Source organism: Sapajus apella, unplaced genomic scaffold (assembly GCF_009761245.1).
Source record: "Sapajus apella isolate SASKATOON/1434 unplaced genomic scaffold, GSC_monkey_1.0 scaffold18, whole genome shotgun sequence".
NCBI lineage: Eukaryota > Metazoa > Chordata > Mammalia > Primates > Cebidae > Sapajus > Sapajus apella.
Window position 1 is genome coordinate 5,042,729 of NW_022436958.1, and position 27,100 is coordinate 5,069,828.

Below are 27,100 nucleotides of genomic sequence, written 5' to 3' on the forward strand. Positions count from 1 at the left end.
GTATTCCATAGGGCTGGTGACAGAAAGAAAAAAAAAAGGGCCATGTTTAGAAAGACTTCATATATAACCCACCATATAATTCTAACAAAATCACTATACCATTATAGGATATTATTGGTTCTAATAATCCAGATTGGTTTTCAACAATGTTTAAATTCATCATTTTACTCTGTATTCACTGATACAGCAATGGGGGAAGGAAAACAAAATCATCAAAAAATATACAAGAATAATGGTTTGCCATTCACAGAAGCCCACAGTGGATTTTCATTGCACAGCAGATCAGAACACAGTATGATAGTTCTGTTACACTCTTCTACTAACGATCACTTGTCTTTAACTTTTAACCCTACTTGGGGACTTGATTTCAAAATGTATGTTGCGTATTTCAATGGAGTCTAGAGTGGAAGGTAGATGAGTCAGCACAATCAAACACTAAACTAGTTTGATTGACTACTCTTGGAAAGGTAGTCAATCAAAAAAGGACACAGTAAAAGTTATGACACCTTCCCAATCATTCTTCCTAGCCACTTTTCCCCATATATAAAGACAAATAATGACAATAGTTTCTTATGAATTCTTCCAGAAATGTTTTCATTATAGAAAGAATAAACTTTTGTTTTCTTTCAGTTAATCAGTATGACATGCTGTGCCCTCTCTTGTGCTCCTTCACTTTTCACCCAACGTGTAATTATAGAGAAGTGTCCATGTCAGTGCATTGTAATGACTTCCAAATATGCAAAGCATTCTACTAGACAGAAATATCATATTTGCATCTAGTGCCCTATTTTGGCCTATTTAGCTTGTTTGCAACATTTAACGATTAAAGGAATTTAATGGCAAATGAACATTTGAAAAGATGCTGAAAATAATATGTCATTAGGAAAATGCAAATTAAAACAGTAATGAGATACAACTGTACACCTATCAGAATGATGGAAATCTGGGACGGTGACAACACTAAAGATTTTCAAGGATATAGAGCAACAGGAATTTTAATTCACCACAGGTGAACGAATGCAAAATGGTACAGCCACTTTGGAAGAGTTCTGCCATTGCTTACAAACACTGAACATACTCTTACCATACTATCCTGCAAATGGACTCCTTGGTATTTACCCAAGTGAATTAAAAACGTATGTCCACCCAAAAGCCTATATGTAGATATTTAAACAGCTTTATTCATAGTTGCCAGAACTTGGAAACAACAAAGATGTCTTTCAGTAGGTGAACAGATTAAAAAATTATGGTACATCCAGATACTGGAATGTTATTCAAAGCTTAAAGAAATCAACTACAAAATTGTGAAAAGACATGGTGGAAACTTAAGTGCATATTACAAGGTGAAAGAAGCCAATATGGAAAGGTCTACATACTATGAGATCCAATGACATGACACTCTGGAAAAGGCAAAACCTTGGAGAGGTTAAAAAGATCAGTAGCTTCCAGGAGCTAAGGGGGAGGGAAGAATAAACAGACAGCGTACAAAAGATGTTTAGAGCAGTGAAATTATTCTCCATGATACTATAATGATGGACACATGTCATATGTTTTTCAAGACCCATAGAATATACAACATCAAAAGTAAACCCTCATGTAAACCATCAACTTTGAATGAGAAAGATGAGTCACTGCTGGTTCACTGATAATAACAAATGTTCCCCTCTGGTGTAGTATATTGATAGCGAAGGAAGCTGTATATAAGAGAGTGGTGGGAGTGTATAGGAAGTCTCTGTAATTTCTGCTCAATTTTTCTGTGAACCTAAAATTAGTCTGAAATATAGTCTATTTTTTAAAAAGTCATAAACATTTTGATGTATAGTACTACCCGTTTCATTCAGTTCTAAATATTTAAATATATGTATTATGGTTTCTTAACCCATTGATTGTTTTGAAGTCAAATACATTTTTAAAAAGTCATTCTGCTGCAGATTTCTAATTTGTTTTGTGTGTAAAGAATGCTTTTTGCAAATTGTCAATTATTTGAAATACTTTAAGACTTCTTTGGAACCTACAATAATGGTCAAATTTGAAAGAGTTTTCGATAACTTCAGTGTACATGGAAGAGTATATGTATATATGTATTAGTTTAATTTTATGAAACATTTAATAAAGCTTTAAATATCTTTGTACATCTCATTTCTCAAATGCATGAATATATCTATATGATAAATATTTAGAGGTGGAATTGTGTGTGTAATTGTAGACGCATTGTAAGCATTGAAATACATTGCTTTCCATAGAGATTCACCAATCTCCACTGAAAGCAACGTGTCTTCTTCCTCTACTCTCACCAACATGGGCATTACTGGGCTCATTTATTATCAAGCAACTGATGTTGAAAGAATATAAACCCACTGTGGTTTTGAACCACATTTTTCTTATAGGTGTTATGGAGTGAATATTTGTGTCCCAACAAATTTCATGTGGAAATCCTAATCCCCAGTATGATGGTATTGGGAGGTGGGGCCTTGGGGAGTTAATCAGCTATGAGAGTGGTGCTCGCATATCATAAGAAGATTGCTATCTGCAAACCAGGAAGAATGCCTTAAACAGACACCAGATATGCCAGTTCTTGATCTTGGACTTCTCAGTCTCTAGAACCATGAGAAATGAACGTTTGCAGTTTAAGCAACCCAGTTTATGATAAGTTGTTATAGCACCATTAAAGAAAACAGTCCCATTATCCACCTTTTCCTATTGCAATTATTCTGCTTGTCATATCTATGCTGAATTCTTGGTCATTTTAGGAGTATTAGTTTTTATTTCTTTTTCTTGAGGATCTCAACATACTTATTGTAAACTTATTTTTCAGACATATGGCTTATTTTCATTTAATCATGAATAATTCATTTTGTAATGACTGATTTTGATGAGATAGCTTTCTTCATGTATGTTACAATTCTGGTGTGCAATCTCATTTGGATCAGAACTTTCATTTTTCTCTCTGACTTTATGAATTCACTTGTCCCTATCTACAGGTACTGCTATGGCCAACCCCATTATTTTCAGCACTCTTGGTTCAGAAATACAACATATATACATATATATGCATATATATGTATATATACATGTATGCATGCATATATACACATGTATATATACATGTATGCATGTATATATGTATATATATATACATATATGTATGCATATATATACACAATGAGATTCTATCCCCATACAATACAATATGGGACTTTTATTAGATTCAATCTTTAAGCCAGACAGAAGTTCGGCTCAATTGCCATGGCTGTGTCCTCCCCTCTCTTTAGGCAGAGGACTTCATTTAGGTAACTACCTCTGGCAGCAACTAGCAGTGATACATATATGTTTTCAACTCTCCTTTCAAAAGCAAATGGATTTCTTTTCAGGTTCTGATTTCCAGTAATGCCTGCCTCCAGAACCCAGCTTCACATGGGACAGCTTTATTTCTATTGACCCTAAGACCTGAGCAATTGTTCATTTCTGCTAGCCTACATACCCAACCTAATAAAGTACTTAGCTTTAGCTCAGCACACCACTTGTTACTGTACTATATTTATGTTACTCAGAGATATATATTTTTTGTTCATCAGGCAGTATGTCCCTTATTTTATCCTGTTATATTTTATCACCACTTCTGTGTGTTGAGAAGTGAAAACAGAGAAGCAGAGAGAAAGTTCGGAGTGTAAACTTGAAGTCTCACCTTCACATGAATTCCCTTTTTATTGTCTTAATGACATTAAAGTACTTGTGTGAACAGACAGCTATTTATTATTACTATCACTACTGATAGGCAATATATTGTTTCTAAGTTTTTACTATTAAAATGTCTCATTGAATATCTTTATGCATATATAACCTTATATAATCCTACTTTTCTTTACATAAATTTCTAGAAGTAGGACAGAAAGATTAAATTTACTTTCCTACATGCAGCTGGAGGGCCTATTTTCCCGTTACCTTGCCATCACTATGTAATATCAAACTTCTCTTTTATTTTTCTAATCTAAAGAAGGGCATTTCTGAGTTTCTTTTCCATGATGGAGTGACTGAAAATTCACTTTCCTTTTCCCCAGTTATAATACAACTGCTATTTGTTAGTCTGGAGTGTTAGAGAACAGATGTAGTACAATGCAATTCTTGGTCAAAAATAGGTCCTTTGAGACTAGAAGCTCTTAAATGATGACTGTTCTATTGTACTTGAAGTTAGCTCTCATTCTCTTCTTTATAGGAATTTAAAAACCTTATTAATGCATCTATGTTTAAAGACCAATAGATGACAATTTATGTATAAAAAAGCTATTATAACTACCATACATAAATTAACTAGCCTAAAAACTTTTCAGTGTTCAAGCTAGCATTTTAAAAATCTTTGAAAATAATCATGAACTCTGGATTGAACATTGTGGGTAGTTTAAAGGTCTCATAGCTTGTCAAACTGAGAATTTAAAGTAAATTTAAAAATATCAGAAGTTTTACAGATGAATACATATTTTAAACATTTACTTATGTTTGTGATTCAGTGTAATGACTGAAATGTTCATAGAAGTCTATCATAAATGTGACTTTGTAATTGTGCAATTCTTCCAAAGTTGGATAATTTGTGGTTTACTATATCCAAACCACAGGTTAAATTAGAAGCAGATGGATGGTTAAATTATTACCTTTCACTTTTTCCTTTTAAAGTGCAACATAAGTTTTATCACAGTTCTATTTTACATTAAATTTTTGCTTACCTAAAAACTATTTGGTAGAAACATCTGAGGTTTAATTAAGAGCATTCTTAAATAGATAATCCAAATCTCAAGTCAACACATATAAAATTTTCCCATAGATTTCAGTTCTCCAAACGTATAGGAATTTAAAAACCTTATTAAATGAGCCATCCTCATCATTCTTCAGATTTGTTTTTATGTTAAAGCATATTCACAGGATGTTGTTTTATAAGTGCTCATTGCAAAATATGAATATATATTTCAAAATAAATCACAAACACTAAAAATATTCTGTTAAATTTACTTAATCCTAATATTTATTGTTTATATGCTTTTGCTGCATATTTATTTTTTCACAACAGAAAGTTCAAACCAGTTTTCACTAATATATAGCTTTGAGAATTTACATTACTGTGAATTTCTTTATAATTTATTTCTGTATAGAAAAATTACAGCCTGGTTTTATGTTTTGCATCTAAATTTGTTTTAATAGCATATCCAAGTAGTTAAAACTCAGGATTTTCCATATTGTTTTATATTTTGTTTTCACAAAACTTTGCCACTTTCTTTTTCATGTATGTTTTAAAGACTGTTAGCTGCTATGTTTTAAGATTAATACAATCAGGAAAATGCCAGAAGTTATATGGGGAAAATATACACAATATATGCATTGAAGTATGTGAACTTGAGTCAAATAATTGGCTCTTTGGCGTTAAGATTACCCTATTAAACAAAACTTGTTTATGACATCAGTAATTCATTCATTTTACAATCATTCATCTATTAATTTTCAATTAATATATGTTCCAAAAAGACCATTTCTAAACTTAAAACTACATTTTTCTAACAAATAACCCTAAAATTATGACTCCTTATGTAACAATTGAAGAGAGTCACATAACTATGAAAAATATTGTTAAAAAAAAAAAAACATTTTGGAAACACAATTATCTTGCTAGGAATAGGCTCCAGGAATATGTATTTATCTCTACCTATGTTAGTTTGCATTTATTTTTCTTATTTCTTATTTGAATCGTTAATTATTACCAAGAAGCATATTTAAGAAAAGAAAAAAAGGGCCTAGCACAGTGGCTCACTCCTGTAATCCCAGCACTTTGGGAGGCCGAGGCAGGTAGATCATGAGGTCAGGAGTTCAAGGCCAGCCTGGTCAAGATGGTGAAACTCCGTTTCTACTAAAAAACTACAAAAATTAACCAATCGTGGTGGCACACACCTGTAATGCCAGCTACTCGGGAGTGTGATGTAGAGAACTGCTTGAACCCGGGTGGGGGGGGTTGCGGAGGTTGCAGTGAGTTGAGATCATGTCAGTGCATTGTAGCCTGGGTGACAGAATGAGACTCCTGTCTCCAAAATAAATAAATAAATACAAATAAAAAATAAAAGAAATAAAGTGCCTTTTTATACCTTTAAATGCACGTTAACCGTGTGGTTTTCACAGCATTTGCTTACACCCTTTGCAAATTCTCACTTGTACTTTTTGGTTGGAATATGTAAATATAGGGAACAAAAGAAATCACTAAGAGTTCATGATTAAACAACTGAAAAACAATTTCACATCAAAGAGAGATCCCAGAGATGATATCCTGAAATATACAGAAAATTATTTCCATGGATTATTTGGAGGATGATACCAACCATTTCACAAATTACACAATAGCTCATTGTAATCTACTTTTCTCTAAACTTCGACACATCATCTGGCATAAAGAGGGAAGAAAATACATTTATCATTTCAACTGGAACCTAGAATATATAATAAAATATAGTAGAATATAAGATATTCTATTAGTATGACTTTTCCATTTGGTTTCCTATTTGTTCACACATACACACACACAAACACACATGAAATCAAAATGAAACACTCATAGTAATAGAATATCTTTATAAAACACAATAGTAGCCTCAGTGACCCTCAAATAAAAGGTTTAAATGGCAGCCAGCATCTTCCTCATAATAGAATTAAGCAACAGTACAGTAAAATTTAGGAAATTAAACACATATAATTCTGTCTTTCCTTTCTAAGTCATCTTCATTTGAATTTTAGAGTGAAGCTTTGTCTACAGAAAGAGGAATGCTACCAGCTGGTTTAGCATCTTGTCTCTTTCTAGATTCTGAATTTCCAGATTCTGTTTTCTAGATTGCCTGGTTTAAAATCCCAAATCTCAAAAATAAATAAATAAAATAAAATCCCAAGTCTGACATATTGGCTCTGTGAACATGAGCAAGTTAAAACTTCTCTTTGCCTTATGAATTCATGCAGAGAGCATTCACAGAATTATGCTAGCCTCATTGATAGTTCTCCCTAAATGCTAGTTTCTTTTATTGTTACATATAGTATGTGAGCACACCTACCAGTAATATAAGATTACTTTTTAAAAAGGTGAGAAACAGATTAAGGATGGTTCAAAAGAACTCCACACTCAAGGAGCCCCAATAGAAGCTAAAAGCAATGTTCACTTACCTGTACTCCAACAGGAAAACTTGGTTTTGTGGTCACACAATCTTATGGTACCATTGCAACCTTTTTCATCACTACCATCTTCACAATCTTTTTCTCCATCACAGCGCCACAGATCAGGAATGCAATTACCATCAGGGTGGCATTGAAATTCATTCCCATTACAACCAGCAGGAGAACGAATCTCTTAATTTGAAATGAGGAAGAGAGAAGCAGAGGGGGGTAAGACAGGAGAGAAATTATGATTTTACTTGAAGGTAGGTTTTTTTTTCCACTTTTTTTCTTTCTTCGGGCATTATTCTAATGCTAGAGATAATATATTTTTACTTTAGATGGTTAATAGCTATAAATGTACTCTAGTGTTTTCTAATTCATTTAAATAACATTAATAGTAAGAGAATGATGGGTTTTTTTTTGCCTCCCCTACAACTTCTGAAAGTACTATGTACATTAGAAAAGAACAAGTAAGATAATTTGTGGATATTCTGTTGTAGTTTTTATTCATGTCTAAAGGATAAGATACTTGAAGGGCTTTTCTCCAAGACACATAAATGAGGTTATGCATTCTAATCTTAATGATAAGACCTTGGCTGACTTTCTTATCTTTCCCTAGGTAATTTCTTTCAAATTATTAAGAGACAAATAACCAAAAACTAATAATTACTTTCTGACTAACAAAATATTTGAAGAATAGCATCCAAAAATTTGAGAAATACACACACACACACACAAAACAGATAATAAATATAACACTGGGTGTAGGATTTCAATTCTAGAATCAGAATAGACCCTTAAATATAATAATTTAATGAGATACTATACACTCATCATTACAAAGATCAAATAACACTATTGTCCCAAATCTGGTGATTAAAGATATGGGATAAATTCTGTAGGTAAGAATAAAAGTAAGAAAATGTAAATGTTGCGATATAGATGTTTTTTCAGTTTAACAATTGAATAACATAACTAATGCACAGTTTATTAAAATTTGTGTTAACATCTAATATGATATATTAATCTATATTTTCAAATACTATTATAAATATTTAGTAGATATTTTTAGACCAAAGTTTTAATGTAACGAATTTATTGTGTATCTTGTATAGTTAATATAAGCTACCTATAGCAACAATTGATCTATACAATTAAATTTGAAGCAGGTTCAAGTGAATTTCTCATTATTTCTTGTGCTGGTTTGGTAGATATCTATGGTTATAAGTTAAGGTTAGATTAATCTAAGGTCAAAGCTAACAATAACACTGATATCACCAAAGCACTCACTTACTCTTTTGAGACCTCTATTTGTTCAGTGAGAATGCATCAACAGGGTTGATACGAGGATTAAATTAGATATCTATAAACGATTAATTCAACTACAAAGTTTTGTTGCTGTTATTTTCTATAATAGAAGTAATTTAGTTCTTTATTTTTTCTTTATTTAAAGACTTTCAGCAACTATAATCTGTCAGATGATACAGTATTATAAAGATACACAAGATGGACTTGACCATACATCCTAAGTGTTGCTAATGCAGTAATGTTGAACTAATAAATAACCAAGGAGAAATAACCCTGTGGAAGCAAGTGTAAAGAAGTTCTGTTGGCTCAAAAACATGAACCATAATTCATAGAAAATCATTAGGACCAATTTCAAAAGTTAGGACTGCTAAAAATACACGCAATAATAAAGCATTTAGTTTTGGCTTGCTTTAAATCCCCTTCTAAAAACAAAAATTTTCTTTTTCTAGTTTTCTAACTACCTAACTCCTTCTCACTTTGGACATATCATCTTTATGGTTAAAGAAAATACTTGGTTTACACATATACAACCAATAAAGATGGTAAAGTCTGTGCTCAAGGTGAAGATATTTATAAAATGTGATCATTTCCTATCATATTTATTTAGTATCTGCAGAGTGCCCTATATGAAAATATATCCATTGATTCAAACAAATGTGCTTGCAAAATATTTGGAAAAAGGAAAACAATAAGAAATAATGCAATAATAAAAAAGAAAAATTAACAAACCATATAGTATAACAACTATATCATATTTACATTGTATTAGGTTTTATATGTAATATAGAGATGATTTAAAGTATATTATGGGAGGATGTGCACAGGTTATATGCAAACACTGTATCATTTCATATAAGGAACTTGAGCATTCTTGAATTTTGATATCTTCAGGGTCCTGAAACCAAACCCCAGCAGATATTGAGGGATGACCATATTACATAAGTACATAAGTACAACAGTTGTTAAAAATTATTTTGGGACTGGTTTCATAAACAAGATATTTCTTGTGAAGTCTTTAAGCCTAGGGTATAACTTAAAATCCTATATTAGTTCAATATTCAGAAAGAAAGAAGAGACAACTCAGATAGACCTCCAAGGCCCATTCAGCTCTGTGCATCATTCTGTGAGGTCACCTCCATGCAGCAATGAAAGGGCTTTTTGTTCTGTTTTCTTCTACTTAACTTTTCTTGAAAACAAAACAAAACATACCCTTGCTCAGTTAACTTTTATAGCTTGTAGTATGAGCTCAACCAGTAACATTTAAAAATTATATTTCAGGTAATTGCCAATCAGAGATTCCAAATATTTAATAAAGACTGGAAGGTGTAATCTATTGATTTTTCTATACTCTCTAAAATAAGAGCCAAAGACTGGCAGCTCATATATTGACTCTGTTTCTCAGTATGTTTAATTTGACAAACACCCTATTGGCCTTTTAAAAATCTGAGAATTTTCTATAAAAACCCATATTATCTAGTATCTTAAAAATTGGGGAGAGTCTTAAGCTGGAATCCTTGCAAAGTTAACAATTGCTACCTGCTTTACATGGGGCCAACCTCAAATACATTAGCACCTCCCTTTTATAAAGATCAAAGCAGAATCTTTGAGGAGAGAGAGTATGCTGTTATTGTCTAAGATTTTTTTCCATTTGCTTTGCTTGCTATTGTTGGATTTATTTGTGCTTCATAAGTGAATCCACTCATTTGTTTTCTTATTCTAAATAAATATTTACCTTATAAATATAAACACAAATGTTATATTTCCCTGGGGATTTTTTTTTCCTCCTTAAACTACTCATGTCTAAACTTCCGTATGCTAATATAGCATCTATTAAGGGTCAGTCACCATAAACAAGTGCATTACAGTAACATAAAACAAAGGTATAGTCCAGAAAAGAAAATACAATATAACACTGTAAACTTTCAAACCTAAAGAGGATAACAATTCTGTAATAATGCACACACACATCACTAATGTGCATCTCATTGTCTTCTTTTTATTATTCTCCCCAGCCTGGATTGCCTTCCTGTCTTCAGGACTTCACCTATTAATGTCCACATTTTTGCTGTTTTTATTATTGTTGTTTTAGAGACAGGGTCTTGTTCTGTCACCCAGGCCTAAGTACAGTGGTAGAATCATGGCTCACTGAAGGCTCAACCTCCTGAACTCATACAGTTTTCCCACCTCAGCCTCTCAAGTAGCTGGGACCACAGGTGTGTGCCACCACATATGGCTAATTAAAAAAAAAAAAAAATCTGTATAGATGGGAGTCTCACTTTGTCTTGAATTCCTGGCCTCAAGAGATTCTCCCGCCTCAGCCTTCCAAAGTGCTGGGATTCCAGGCATCAGGCTCTGCACCCAGCTAATGTCCATGATTTTTAGGACTAATTTGCCTTTCAAAAATACCTAGGATTCGGTCTACAGATTCAGGAACTTCATGAGTAGATTTTAGGGGTTTTATAAAAGCTCAGATGTTACACATGATACTTTTTATTGATATGCATATTTTCCCTTTGTTGGGAAGTTAGAGCTTTTCTTGACTCTCAAGGTGGTTTTCAAGAGGAATGCCAAGACCTCACATTTCTCTGAGTGTTTCTTTATCTCCCTTCCTGTGTACCTTGCATGGATATGTTAGCTTAGATGGCAATCCATTTTGCTTATGCTGTATATTAATTACATTAGATTGAAACCCAGTGGAAAAAGGACAAACCATCAGCTCCTTTTGATTAAAAAACAAATAAGTGGTCAGTTGTGGTGCCTCACACCTGTAATCCCAGCACTTTGGGAGGCCAAGGCAGGCGGATCACCTGAGGTCAGAATTTGAGACAAGCCTGGCTAATATGGTGAAACCCTGTCTCTACTAAAAATACAAAAATTAGTCAGGCTTGGTGGCTCATGCCTGCAATCCCGGCTATTTGGGAGGCTGAGGCATGAGAATCACTTGAACCCAGGAGGTGAAGGTTGCAATGAGCCAAGATCATGCTACTGCACTCCAGCATGGGGGACAGAGAAAGACTCTGTCTTAAATAAATAAATGGAATTGCCTACTGAAAGCATCTCATTTTACAGAAATGATTAATTTTCCTATAGTTATGCAAATGATAAGTAGCAGAGATGAGATTCAAATCCACATAATTAAATTTTAGAGTCTGCTCAGTTTTATCATTATACCATTTTCAACTTCTTGTATGGCTTTTCTCATATAAAGCCTCAAGAACAAAAATATAATTCATTCATAAAATAAAAAATCATTTATAAACTCATTAATTTTTATATTTAAATCACTGCTGTTCAGCCTGTTTGTTTTCTAATAAAATTTATCATTTATTTTATGCTATTGTAAGATCATGATAAAATTTGTTCTTGCAGGAAAAGATCAATAAATTACTAGTTGTGTGAGGCAGACTAGTATTACAACCTGGTAGGCATTTTTAGGCACTGGGATAGAGCAAGGAACAAGACAGAGACTCATTCTCGTAAAACTTGATTATATTATATCTTATGTAATTGATGAATAATTATACAAGAAATGAACTAGATTAGTTAAGAAAGTCATAAGTGCTGTGAAGAAAACAGATCAGAGTAATATTATAGAGGGTATAACAGAGAATAGACTGGTTATGCTGTGATAACAGATCAATACAAAATCACTGCATCTTAAAAATATATACAACTTAATTATGGCTCATTTTACATCTGTATTGTGGAATACTAGGTGGGCTGTCCCTGTGGTAGTAATTCAAAGACCCAAGCTGATGAATAAAAGACCAACTTGAATGTGTGTAGTTGTCAGAGAGTTCTGGATGGTCTCATATCAGATGTAAAAGGAAGATATGTCATTTCTGATCACAATTCATTGGCCAAACCTAGTCACATTGGGTGGGGCCCCATCATATTAGTCCCACTCAACCACAAAGGCCCCAGGAATTACAACCTTACCATGTGCCCCGAAAAGAGAACAAATAAAAAACTTTGTCAATGTCATTGACGACTGCCATCAGGAGTGACTTAGTTATAGGGAAAATATTAAAAAGGGTGATTACAGAAGGTGGCACTTGAGACCAAAATGATGGGAAAGAGCTAGCCATGAAAATGTTAGCACAAAGAACACACAGAGAGAATAGCAATTCAAAAGACCTCAAAGCAGGAAAGAACTTAATTTTTACAGAAAAAGAAAAACGTATATAATGGTAGCAGGTGAGTGAAAGGAGACCTGAGAGATATGCAGGGGCTGACTCTTGTAGAGATTTACCAAAAACAATGCTAGGATAAGCACAATATGTATCAATTAGAGATTTTTAAGTGGAGAAGTGATAGTGCTATAATTTACTTTACCTTGCTGAAAGTTTTCCGAGCTGCTGTGTGAAAACATGGATTTTATGAGACTTGAGTAGAAAGAAGTAGAAAAACCAGATAAGTGGCTCTCAATTGAGTTCAGATGCAAAATGGAGGGCATATTTTTTTGCCTTTGAAAAGATTGGAGAATAGTGATTCTTCAAATAAGTAGGCTAGTAAGCAGTTACAAAGCAAGGTCGTAAGTGTTGTGGTATGAGAGAAGAATGCCAAGAGAACATATAAAGGGGGAAACTGTCCTGGGCTTGGGGATTTCATACTAGGTATTTTTATGACAGAAAATAAGGAGAGTTCTGGGTCAGAATTAAGAGTCAGGCAGAAGGAAAAGTTAAGTGGAACAAAAGATTTTCTAAACAAAGCCAGCAGTATTAATAAAATTTTGTGTAGTGTGTGAGCAGAATAGGGAAGAAAAAGAAAGCTAGGTTGGTGAGTAAAATCTAGATCTTAAAAGTTCTTGTATGTTGTGCTGAATGTCTTGGATATAACATTATAGGCATTTGGGAACCAGGAAAGACTACGACTAGATTCTGATGGAATGAGACTTGCAGTTCATGTAAATCACTTTGAGAGCATTTAAACAATAAATAGAGAGACTAAAATCTCCAAAAAACTTCAAATTTACAATGGTTTATGTATATGTATCTATTTAATCTGCTTAGACACTTAAAGTGTATAAGACACTAAAAGTATATACACAGTCAGATAGACTATTACACACACACACACACACGCACACACACACAGAGTTTTACTTCTCACTTCTCATTCTATTCCCTCACTACAAATTAAAAATATCTCAAACTCATTTGTCAATATCTTTTAGGTTTGGGTGGCTGTTGATATTTAGGAATCTTGTCCTCTTCTGCCAGAAAACAGAAAAAAAGTCATGAGGCTTTGTTTTCTCTTGAGATTCTTGCCAAATTTGAAATCACCTCTGTTAACTGTTGTTGATTTTCCTCTGGATGGAGAGCTACTCTGAAGAGCCTGCGATGACCATTCCAACTTGAGTTCCAAGCCTGTATGGTTTCCCAGAGTCCTAGTTTTCTAAGCTTCAGGGCTTGGAACACAATCTATCTTTGTTATATGGCTTGTCCCAATGGAGTGTTAAAATGATTACTATTTATATGTATATGTGCATGCTGTTTTACCGCTATGTTTTCATGTTGCTGATACCAGTTATATTTTTAACTAATACAATTTTATTGAATTTTTACCCTGAAGCTATTTAAACCAAGCATACAATTTGGGGAATCTGATAAATAAATAAATACAGAGCCCTGAAGGAAATGTGGCAATTGTAGAATTTATCCTAATATTTAAATGAATTCACTGTGACTAAATATTTGTAGTTAGAAGACTAGCAACTGCACAGTGACAGAAAAAAAAAAACCTGTTTTCTTCTTAATGTTAAAAAAATGAAAATAGTTTTGCAAAAATTGTATGTATGCTATAAATATTTTTATTCAAAATATACTTTTTAGTATATAAAAATTGTTAAAGCCCCCTTAGAAAATAGCTAAGAATGATGCTGCAAATACAAAGGAATATTTAAATTGTGAGACCAACCTGAGGGAAAAGTCTTTTTCTTTTTCTGTTATTTTAATGGAGTCTATACCTTTAATTTGTGATTCATTGTAAAGTGCTTTGAAAAGTAAAAAGCACTGTATATTGGATGTGCACAGAGCTCCGTGTTATAGTCACCATGTGTCAGTCCCTGCTCTGTTCTTAGCTCTTCTGTGAATCACTATGTATTAATAATTCCTGCACCTAAGGCAGCCTTTTGCTTCAAATTTCTTCTCCAGACATTCTTTTCCAGCTCTGACACTACGCAGAAGCTGGCCTGGCAGCACAGCCATAGCCTCATTCTATCAACCAACAGAATGTGGACATACCTTTGCCTGTTCCTGTCTGAGGGCAACCTTAATATCTCCCTAAGGAGTTTAGCCTGCCCTCAGTTTCTAGAGATCCTCAGAAGACAGACGCTTATTAAATAAATGCTACCTCCCAGGCTTTGGGCTAATTGCTTTGTTTTGGGATTGGTCAGAGTACACTGTCCTGCTTTTCTCTATGTAATGTGGGATAAACTCCCTTGGGGATGCTGCCTACTTGCTGTGAACTAACAATGACATCAAGCCTGGATCTTTCTTTTTTTTCTGAAAAAAAAAAAGAAAGGGTGAAAGAAAGAAAAAAAAAAGAATGAAGGAGAGGAAGAAAGAGGAAGAGGGAGAGAGAACGGAAATGTTGCTTTATTGCCCAGGCTAGAACTAGATCTTTCTTCCTAAATCAGCTTTTCCCATTGGACCTTTATGACAGCCTATAGGTCATCTGGATTTGTCATGTCTCTTCGTTTATTATTCACATGTCACTTCCGACCTTTAACTTCACACACACATCCAGAGCATGGTTTTTGTGTTTTCCCTTTAACTTCAATAAACTTCTTTTTCCTCCTTATATGTGGCCACTACAGAGATTATCCTGATGAGATATTGGATGAAACCATCAAATTCTTCATGAGTACATAGACTTTAGGAATTAATGATAATTTTAGTTAAAAAAATATGAGATTTCAAATCTTTATGTATGTTTACTGTCTGAGTCAGTTAGAAAAGTTTAATAGAAGGGAATGGAAAAGAATGTGTGGATAACTAGGCAGAAGTTGAATTATCTTTAGTGTTAAAAACACAGCGACATTCAAACAATAAGTTAAAAAGAAGTTTCAATGTAGAGTTCTAAAGATCACCCTAGTAAGTTAAAGTATTTTTGAAGCAAAATCTACATGATTTAGATCATTAAAATTTTAAGTTTTGACATCTAGAACACCATGAACATTTCATTTAAAATGTAGGTATCAAAAGAACGATGAAGTCTTACATTATCTAAATATAAGTGATGAGATGCATTAATCTGATGAATTGGCTATGTAAAGTAATTGAGAAATCTAGTTTCCCATTCACCATATTAACCAATGAACTTAACAGATACGTTAGTTATCAAATATTAAGTAAAACAAATTGCAATGTGGATAGTCTACATTTTGAAATTACTGCTTGGTTTACCAGTGTGCTTAGTGACAGAAAATATTTTCTAGGAAAAAAAAAAAACTGAAGAAAAGATAATACTATTTCATTTGATCTTTAAAAGTAATGTCAAACATTATTATATAGAAAGAATGTGCTTATGCACAGTGTCACATCTATGAATCCCTCAAACCCCAGTCCTATGGCAATCAGGGATGTGTTCCTGGAGCAGCTTGCACACAGCTTGTGTGATCTAGTCTGCCCTCCAAATTCTGGGATCTGTGCTTTGATTACTGACTGTTGTCACTGATCTCAAAGTTGCAAGGAGGTGATGGCCATTGTCATTGTACCTCTCTCCATGGTTACAAGTCCCTCCATCTCTAGCTGAAGTGGCTACCAGCGAATTGTAAGAGCCAGTGCCCACTTTATTTCATTTCATTTTATTCAGCTCCCCTTTTGGGAGCTAGATATAAAAGACTAGGACATTCAAACACAACCACTTATACAGAAATTAGAAAGTTACTGTCTATAACAAAAGAAAGTCACAGGCTAAGAAAGACCTGAAAAGACCTTAAGTTTATATCCAAGGCTAATCTTTGGCACAAAGACAACCTACAGAAACTTAAGGGGAAGAATCTGACTTTCAGAGATATCATATTATTAGATTCAAATTTCTAGTTTTCAACAACAAAAACAAAAATCACAAGGCATGCAAAGAGGCAAGAGCATATGATTAAAAGAAAACAAAATAAACCATTGAAAAGAATCCTTGACAAAGATCTAATTGTGGATCTACTATTTAAACTCTTTAAACAAAGAGTTTAAAACAATTCTCTTAAAGATGCATAAAGAAGTCAAAGAAGATGTGGAGAAAGTCAAGAAACAATGGATGAACAAATGAAATATCAATAAAGAGATAAGCCTAAAAATAAACCAAAAAAAATCTGGAGATGAAAAGTACAATAACTAAAATGAAAAATTCACTAGAGAGATTCAAAGGCAGATTTGAGCTGGAAGAAGAAAAATCAGTCAAGCTTGAAGACAGGACAATGGAACTTATGGATCTGTGGAAAAGAGAAAAAAGTCAAAGAAAATTGAACACAGCATAAAAACTTACAGGATACCATGAAGAAGAACAATATATAAATTTTCCAGAAGAAGAGGGAAGGTGGAGAGGATATGTAAAGGAAGCTTTAAAGTTTAATAAAATAAATAAATATATACATCCAAGAAGCTCAACCATTCACAAGTAGGATGACCTCAAAGAATTCCACACCAAGACACATTATCAGCAAACTAACTAATGAAAAAGAAAAAAATATTGAAAGTGACAAGAGAGAAGATACTTATCACATACAAAAGATTCTCATTAAGATTATCAGCAGATTTCTCATTAGAAACTTGGATGGCAGTGTGGGCTGATATGTATATCCAAGTTTCTGGTGATAGATCTGCTGACATATGTATACACACACACATACACACACACACATACATAGACACATGTGTGATATGTTAAGTGCATATATACACAACACACATATAATACATATACCTATATATATATGTGTGTGTGTGTGTGTGTGTGTGTGTGTGTGTGTGTGTGTGTCAGCCCAGACTGATTATGTGTGTGTGTGTGTGTGTGTGTGTGTGTGTGTAAATTCAAAGTGTCAAAAGAAAAAAAAAAACCTGCCTGGGCATGATGGCTCACGCCTGTAATCCTGGCACTTTGAGAGGTCGAGGTGGGCAGATCACTGGAGGTCAGGAGTTCGAGACCAGCCTAGTCAACATGGAGACATTTTGTCTCTACTAAAAATACAATAAAAATTAGCCAGGCTTGGTGGTGTATAACCAAGTAGCTGAGTGTATTCCCAGATACTTGGGAGGTGAGGCAGTAGAATTGCTTGAACCTGGGAGGTGGAGGTTGAGCTGAGATTGTGCCACTGCACCCCAACCTGGGTGAAGGAGGGAGACTACATCTCAAAAAAAAAAAAAAAAAAGAAAAAAGAAAAAAGAAAAGAAAAGAAAAACGAATAAAAAAGGAAAGAAACAAAATCCTGTCACCTAAGAATCCTATATCTGGCAAAACTGCCTTTCAAAATGGAGGGCGAAATTAAGACCTTCCCAGATGAGAAGATCAACAAAAGCTTAGGGAGTTCCTTACCACCAGACCTTCCTTGCGGAAATGCTCAAGGGAGTTCTGTGGTGAAATAAAAGGACAATAGAGAGTAATTTGAAGGTGTATAAAGGAATACAAATCACAAGAAAGGTAAATATGTGTGCAATTACAAAGTCTAGCATTATTTTAACAGTGGCTTGTACCATATTTCTTGTTTCCTACAGGATGTAAAAGACTAACTTAGAAAAAAAAAACTATTCTAAAAGCTAGTATTATTGTATCTTTTGTTTGCAACTCAAATTTTGCTTTCTACATAAAAGCCAATTGCATTTTCAATAATATATATTAATATTTCAGACACATAATGTATTAGGTTGGTACAAAAGTAATTGTGGTTTTTGCCATTAAAAGCAAAGGTAAGAACCGCAATTACTTTTGCACCTATCTAATCTAAGGATGTGGTTTTTGTGACATCGATAACTGAAAGGAGTGGAGACAGAGATGTAAAGAAGCAGAGTTTTTGTGTGTTATTGAAGTTAAACTGCTATAAATACAAATTAGAGTGTTATAACGTTAGGATGTTAAGTGTAATCCCATGATAACCACAAAGATAATAGCTATAGAATATACACAAAAGCAAATGAGAAAGAAATTTAAACATTTCATCACAAAATGTTAACTAAACATAAAAAGGCCAGTAATGCAGGAATTGAGGAACAAAAAGTACTAAAGGGTATACAAGAAACAAATGGTAAAATGATAGAAGTCCCTTCTGATTATTCAGGGCTTAATAAAGGAAGGAAATACGGACATATGCTACAATATGGAAGAAACTTGGTGACATTATGCTGAGTAAAATAAATCAGTCACAAATCAAAACAAATACTGTAAGATTCCACATATATTAGATACTTAGAGTTATAAAAAGCATAAACACAAAAAGTAGAATGGTGGTTTCCTGGGACTAGAGAGAAGGAAGAATAGGCAATTATTGTTTAATGGGGAGAGTTACAGTTTTGCCAGATGACAAGAGTTCTGGATAAGAATGGGTGTTGATGCTTGTACAACAATATGAATATAATTAATACCACTGAAATGTGCACTTAAACTCTTTAAGATGGTAAATTTTGTGCTATGTGTATTTTAGCACAATTAAAACAATGTTCTCATGAAAGAAACAGAAGTGATGACTGAGTCACTATTTGTATTTGTGTATAGTATTTATTGGTATCTTGTTTTCTATATGATAAGGATTGTATAGTATTTATTGGTATCTTGTTTTCTATATGATAAGGATTAAATTCTGCAGCTAAAGATGATTGTTTAGCTGAGCTAGGCTATGATACAGATTGAAAGTCAAAACATATTTATTTTAATTTACATTATTTTCTATGTCTAAATATGTAATCTCAGTTTTCAGTTAAAAATCAAGTTTTGATAGCTGTACTGCTTTGAGTGGATACAACCACCCTTGATAAAACATTGGTTCCTTTTTGGTACATAGTATTGTCAGAACTACCTTGATTTTCCACAAAGAACATAGCATAATTGTTTGAAGTGAGAATCTCCCCTAAAAATGTCCTTATGATTCAAAAGTCATTGTCTCAATCAACATCGCTAACACAGGATGCCATCAGTTCCTTCCAGGAAGCAGCATAAATGTTTTGGTTACTATTACATACTCAGAAGTATAAGATTTTAGCTTGCTGAGACCTTTTCCTCATCTACACAATAAAATAACTGAACTAAATGATCTTGATTTTCTTTCAGCTTCCTATTTTTTTTAATGTATGAGATAAACCTTTTAAGAAAGGCAAATATGGTATTTGTGTGTACTGAAAAAAATAGTATGAGAATGTCCACAACTATTGCAATGAAAAAGTCCTAGAATCTATTTTATTAAGGTGAATTGTGAAAAGTAAAGGAGAACAGAAACAAAAAAGGAAGACAGATAGACTTATTCTAACTATTTAATGTAAGGACCTAGATCCCTTCCAGTACCCTCTGTGAAATTTTATTTCAGTGATCTGTAGTAAGTAGAAATGCCTTTCTTTTGTCATCTTTAATTGAAACTGAATATGTAATTGAAAGCATGGTAGCATTTACTGGGGGTTCATTTAAATGTTAATTCACAGAAAGTTCGTGGAAAAAGATATTATATTCCATAGCTGCAGAAACAGATGACTGGACGTAGGAATAAAGAACAGTCAGTCTTTGGAACTTCAGCTGTATAATCTGGGGAAAGTATCTAAACCTCTCTGAATAGTACTTACTGTGAAGATTAAATGAAGTAACAAATATAAAATGCCTGACAATTATTGGGTCACTAACATACAGTAACTCCCTTTTCTTTCCTCATATTATCACCAATAATATCTTCTCACAGGCGCTTATAGCTATATAATAGATACAGAAGGTTTAAAATGTTTTTTACTTTCTGAAATTTATTATTTAATGGGTAAAGATGACCAAAAAAATAAATAAACAACAACAAAGATAGGGAAAACAGCCTGTCAGTTTCATATTATTGAGTCCTGTGCTAAAATTTCCAGTATTTATTGAATAAATGAAATGATTACATTGTACTAAGAAATGTACATAACTTGATTGATACAATTAGCCGTATATATTATCATGGCAATAAACTATGATCTGGGGGCAGGATAAGAAAAGAGAAAAAAGTACTACTTATATAAGACAGAACAAACAAGGGATGGATTCTGAGAGTCTAATCAAATTTTGTGTCTAAGAAATATATTATTTTATTCAACAATTATTTACTGTGCATTCACAGTATCAAATATCCCAATTAACTGTAAAAGTACAAACACAAAATCATGTTATTCTAGTTTTCTTCTTAGATATGGGAACAGGAAATTAGTGAGGAAAATGAATGAATGAATGAATGAACAAATCAATACATGAAGAAAAAGCCAAAGGGGAAGTTTCCAAAGCAGAAGAAAACAAACAAACAAACAAACAAACAAAAAAACAGTTAAAACAGAAGAATAAGAGCATGCGAGAGCATGTATATTAATAATATTACACAATTAGTTGCCAAGTGGATTTAGAAACTTGTTAAAGATTATTTATAATAAATTAAAATTATAAGTCAATACATACTTAATTTTATATTTGCATTTAAAATGTATTTACTATGTAAATAAGAGGTCACATATGACCCAGCATTACTCAGAGTGTTCACTTAGTACAGCAGGCAATAAATATTCCTTTTTCAGATAGTCAAAATGAAGGTATTGAAGAACAATGACAATAAACCAGGATCAGATGTCCCTTTAAAATAAGATAACCCAAACTTTTAAGGAATATTTGAGTTACTTTTAGGTGCAATTAGAAAGTTTGCATAAAATCTTTTTTAGCAAAAACACATTTATTTTTTCACTGAGTACACGTTGAATTATTTGGTGGTTATTTATTTATTTGAGACAGGGTCTCAATCTGTCACCCAGGCTAGAGTGCAGTGGTGCAATTTCAGCTCACTGTAACTTTTACCTCCCAGGTTCAAGTGATTCTTGTATCTCAGCCTCTAGAGTAGCTGGGACTATAGTTATGCCACCATGCCCAGCTAATTTTTGCATTTTTTGGTAAAGTCAGGATTTCACCATGTTGGCCACGGTGGTCTTGAACTCCTGACCTCAAGTGACCTGCCTGCTTCAGTTTCCCAAAGTGCTGGGATTACAGGGACGAGCCATGGTACCCAGCCTATTTGGTGTAAATTGTTATAACCTGAATAGAAATTTACCTGGGGAAATAGCTCTCTAAAGATACTGAACAATTTGTACAGGTTTATTTCAGAAATGGCTTTTTTCATGGGTGAAATATAATTGAAATTTCCCAAAAAAGTGTAGTGACAGTCTATATAATTCAAATGAATTAAACTGTCAACAATGAGATGAGATTAATATTTTACACATTTTATATTTTATAGGTTTGATGTATATCCCGACTCTCCTTATTTTACTATTCTGGCCAGAGTTGAAGACTTATAACAAGAGACTGAAGTTTCGTGATAACTTTATTCTTTATGTTCTCACAGGTAAATCCACCTTTTCACAACAACCTTGTAATATGTAAATATAAACAGTCAGACTTGAGCTCTAGAGGAAGTTTCCTCATACTAAATTCTGTAAGGATCCAGTCTTATTTATTTTTTCATTTATACAGGCTGTTCACTCAGTCTATCACTGATGGGCATTTGGATTGATTTCATGTCTTTGCTATTGTGAATAGTGCTGCATTGAACATACATGTACATGTATCTTTATAATAGAATGATTTATAATCCTTTGTTTATATACTCAGTAACGGGGTTGCAGGGTCAAATGGTATTTCTGGTTCTAGGACTTTGAGGAATCATCTCACTGTCTTCCACAATGGTTGAACTAATTTACATTCCTACCAACAGTGTAAAAATATTCCTACTTCTCCACAGCCTTGTTAGCAACTGTTTCTTGACTTTTTTAATAATCACCATTTTGACTGGCATGAGATGGCATCTCATTTTGGTTTTGATTTGTATTTCTCTAGTGATTAGTGATGTTGAGCTTTCTTTTCATATATTTGACACAGTGTTTTCTGAAGATATATCTTCTTTGTCTATAAGAAGTTTGAAAATGAGAAAAAGTAACAGCATAACATTAAGAGAAAAAAGTGGGTATAAATTAATCTAGGAGAGACAATTCATTTACACTTTCCCATATATTAACCATACTGATGATGAAAAATTGATCATCACTATAGAAATCCTATTTGAAGAAGAAGGTAAGGAGGGGAACAAGACATTTGACTAGACCCAGCCAAGAAACACTTCTTTCATGGAGAGGAAACAAAATATTGAGTAAATTATCATACTTCAAAGAGATCTCTTGAGAGAAAATAGTGAAAGGCAATAGAAGCAACACAAGTACCACGGATGAAGAAAGAGGAAGTTGGAAGGCTTGTTTAAAGTTACAGAGTGACAGGGCTGGTCCCCAGAAACCAATCCAGGCCTAAGGAAGGGAGCATAACTGCGTATTCACTGAAACGTAAAAGACACGAGGGCAACTATGTAAAAGCCTATCTGCCAGCCCTTATTCTTAAGTACTATCTATTGGATTGAGGCTGAATTACACCACAAAACAAAAATATATTGCTTCAACATGCAACACCAGTGAAACCCACCATTAGAACCTGTCTACAACCAAGTAATTCATACAGAGTGTTGGCCCTCTGAAAGCACCCACAAATGAAGCCGATTTACTATATACAATATACATGTAAGTTAAACATTCGAGGGGAAAAAGAATATAAAAAAAAAATTCCCATTCAAATGACAGCAAATTCACAAAGAAAAAGAAGCACCAGCTCCCTCAGATAACAAGGAATTTGTTCAAGAACTCTAGCAATTCAAAATGACAGAGTGTTTTGTCATCTCCAAAGGAACACACTAATTTTCTAGCAATGAATGGCAACGTCCAAACTGACAAGACGTGGAGTTCAGAAACTGGGTGGGAAGCATGCTCAATGAGATCCCAAACAAAGTTAAAATCCAAACCAGTGAAACAAGTATAATGATTTAAGTGTTGAAAGATGACATAGCTATATTAAGAAAGAATCAAACTGAACTTTTATAAATTGAAAATTTTATGGCAGAAATTTCAAAATATATTTGGAAGGCTTAACAACAGATTAGACCAAGAAGAGGAAGGACTTCAAAGCTCGATGGCCATTTTTTTGAATCAACTCAGTCACATAAAAATAAAGAAAAAATAATTAAAATAAAAAGAACAAAGCCTCTGAGAAATAGGGGATTATGCAAATTGATCAAACACATAGCTCACTGGCATTCCAGAGATGGAAGAAGAGAGATTTTGCAACTTGGAAAACATGTTTGAAGATATAGTCCATGAAAAGTTTCCCCATCTTATGAGAGGTCAACATACAGATACAGAAATTCAGAGAACTCCTGTGAGATATATACAAGATCATCTTCAAAACACATAGTCATCAGGTTTTCCAAGGTCAACATGAAAGAGAAAAATCTTAAAGACAGCTAGAGACAAAAGTCATATCACCTACAAAGTGAATTCTATCAGACAAATGTTGAACTTCTCTGCAGAAAACTTATAAGCCAGAAGAGACTGTGAGCCTATTTTTAGTATTCTTAAAAGAAACACCAAGAGAGAATTTCGTATCCTGACAAACTGAGCTGCATAAATGAGGGAGTAATAATTTCTTTTTTTTTCAAGACAAGCAATAGCTAAGGGAATTCACTATTACTGGTCGGGTCTTACAAGAAATGTTTAAGGGATTTCTAAACATGAAAATAAAATAATAATACTTGCTACTACAAAAACACATGTACATATAGCCCACAGAGCCTGTAAAGCAACTACACAGTCTAGAGTACAAAGCAAACTGCTAACAGCACCATGATAGAAACAAAATTGCTTTATCAATATTAACTAATGTAAATAGTCTACATGCTTCACTTAAAAGACAGAGGGACAAATTGGATTTAAAACAAGACAAGAACCAATTTTCTATTGCCTTCAACAGACCCATCTCCCATGTAATGAGACACACAGGTACAAAGTTAAGGGATGGAGAAAGATCTATCACACAAATGGAAAACAAAAAAGAGCAGGTGTTGCTATTCTTGTATCAGGTAAAATAGACTTTAAACCAACAATGGTTTAAAAAAAAGGGCAAAGAAGGAAACTACATAATGATAAAGGGTTCGATTCAACAAAAATACTAACTTTCCTAAATATATATGCAACCAACATTAGTGCACCCAGATTCATAAATTAATTACTTCTAGATGTAGGAAAAGTCTCAGGCAGCTACCCAGTAATAGTGGGGATGTCAATGCCCCACTTACGGCATTAGACAGATTGTGGAGGCAGAAAACTAACAAATAAATTGTGTTACTCAATTAAATTCAGCACTCAACCAATTAGATTTAATAGGCTTCCACTGAATACTCCACTCAACCACCAAAATATATAGTCTTCTCATCTGCACTTGAACATAATCTAAGTTCAACCACATGCCCAGTCTGCACTTGAATATAATCTAAGTTCAACCACAAGCAAGTCTCAATAAATTTTTATAAAATCAAAATCATACCAAGAATGCTATAAAACTATAGTGGAATAGAAATAGAAATCAGTAACCAGAAGACCTCTCCAAACCACACAATTACATGGAAACTAAGCAACTTGCTTCTAAATGACTTACTTGTAAACAACAAAGTGAAGGCAGATATTTAAAAAATTTTTTGATATAAATGAAAATAGAGATACAGCATACTAAAACCTCTGAGATTTGACAACAGTAGTCTTAAGTGGAAAGTTCATAGCACAACACCTGAATCAAGAAGATAGAAAAATCTCAAATTAACAGTCTACTATTGCACCTAAAGGAATTCAAAAATCTTGAACAAATCAATCCAAAGGCTAGCAGAAGAAAATAAATAACTAAAGTTAGAGGAGAACTAAAAGAAATTTAGACCCCCAAAATACCACAAAAAGGATTAGTGAAAGAAAATGTTGGGTCCTTGAAAGAATAAACAAGATCAATAGACCACTAGCTAGTCTAACAAAGAAAACAAGAGAGAAGATCTAAATAAGCACAATCACAAATGACAATGGTGACATTACAACTGATCCCACAGAAATGCAAAAGATCCTTGGGGACTATTATGAACACCTCTGTGTGTAAAAATTAGAAAACCTAGAAGAAATGGATAAAATTTCTGGAAACACACAACTTCTTAGATTACATCAACGAGAAAGTGAAACCTTAAACAAACCAGTAACCAGTTCTGAAACTTAATCCATACTAAATACCTTACCAACCAAAAGAGTCCCGTACCAGATGGATTCACATTCAAATTCCACCTGACCTACAAAGATGATCAGGTACGAATCCTACTGAAGCTATTTCAAAAAACCAAGGAGGAGGGACTCCTCTGTAATTAATTATATGAAAGCGGTGTCATCCTAATACTCAAAATCAGACATTGAAAAAAGAAAATTACAGGTCAATACCCCTGATGAACACAGACACAAAAGTCTTCAACAAAATACTAGCAAACTAAATCCAGCAGCACATTAAAAAGTTAAGCCATCATGATCAGTAGGCTTCATTCCTGGGATGCAAGTGTGGTTCAACATATGCAAATCAATAAATGTGAATTAACACATAAACAGAATTAAAAATAAAAACCGTATGATCATCTCAATAGATACGGAAAAATTTTGATAAAATCCAGCATCCTTTCATGATAAAAAACCCTTAACATACTAAGCAACAAAGGAATATACGTAAAAATAATAAGAGTTGACTATGACAAACCCATAGCCAACATCATACTGAACAGACAAAACCAGCAAGCATTTCTCCTAAGGACTGGAACAGGATGAGGATTTCCACTCTCACTACTTCTATTTAACATAGTAGTGAAATCCCCAGAGAGAGCAATCAATTAATAGAAAGAAATAAAAAGGCAGCCAAATAAGAAATGAAATCATCAAATTATCTGTCTTCACTGATATGATTCTGTCTAAAATCTCTAAAGACTCAGCCAAAAGGCAACTAGCCCAGATAAGTGACTTCAGTAAAATTTCAGGATACAAAAGCAACATACAAACATCAGCAGCATTTTGATACACCAATAATATTCAAGCTGAGCGATAAGTCAAGAATGCAATCCCATTTACAATAGCTACAAAAATAAAATATCTAAAAATATATCTAACCAAGAAGATGCTGAAAGAAATTACAGATGACACAAACAAATGGAAAATCATTTCATGCTAATGGACTGGAAGAATCAGTATTATTAAAATGTTTATACTGCACATAGAAATCCACAGATTCAATAGTATTCCTATCAAAACACCAGCATAATTTTTCACAGAATTAGAAAACCATTCTAAAATTCATATGGAAAAAAAAAAAATCCCAAAGAGCCAAAGTAACCCTAAGCACAAAGAATAAAGCTAGAGGCATCACATTCCCCAACTTCAAACTATGCTACAAGGTTACAGTGGCCCAAGCAGCATGATAATAGTTTACAAAAATAGACCAAGAGTTCAATGGAACAGAATAAAGAATTAAGGAA

General features: G+C 33.4%; 1 protein-coding gene across 2 annotated transcripts in view; it reads right to left on the reverse strand.

Annotated features, from left to right (window-relative positions):
- Nucleotides 1–27,100, reverse strand: part of LRP1B (LDL receptor related protein 1B) — a 1,894,725-nt gene that overhangs the window by 671,838 nt on the left and 1,195,787 nt on the right. For both annotated transcript variants that reach the window (XM_032286208.1, XM_032286207.1), the window contains exon 21: nt 7,183–7,365. In XM_032286208.1, the coding sequence (XP_032142099.1) occupies nt 7,183–7,365 (183 nt within the window). The remainder of the gene's footprint in view (nt 1–7,182; nt 7,366–27,100) is intronic.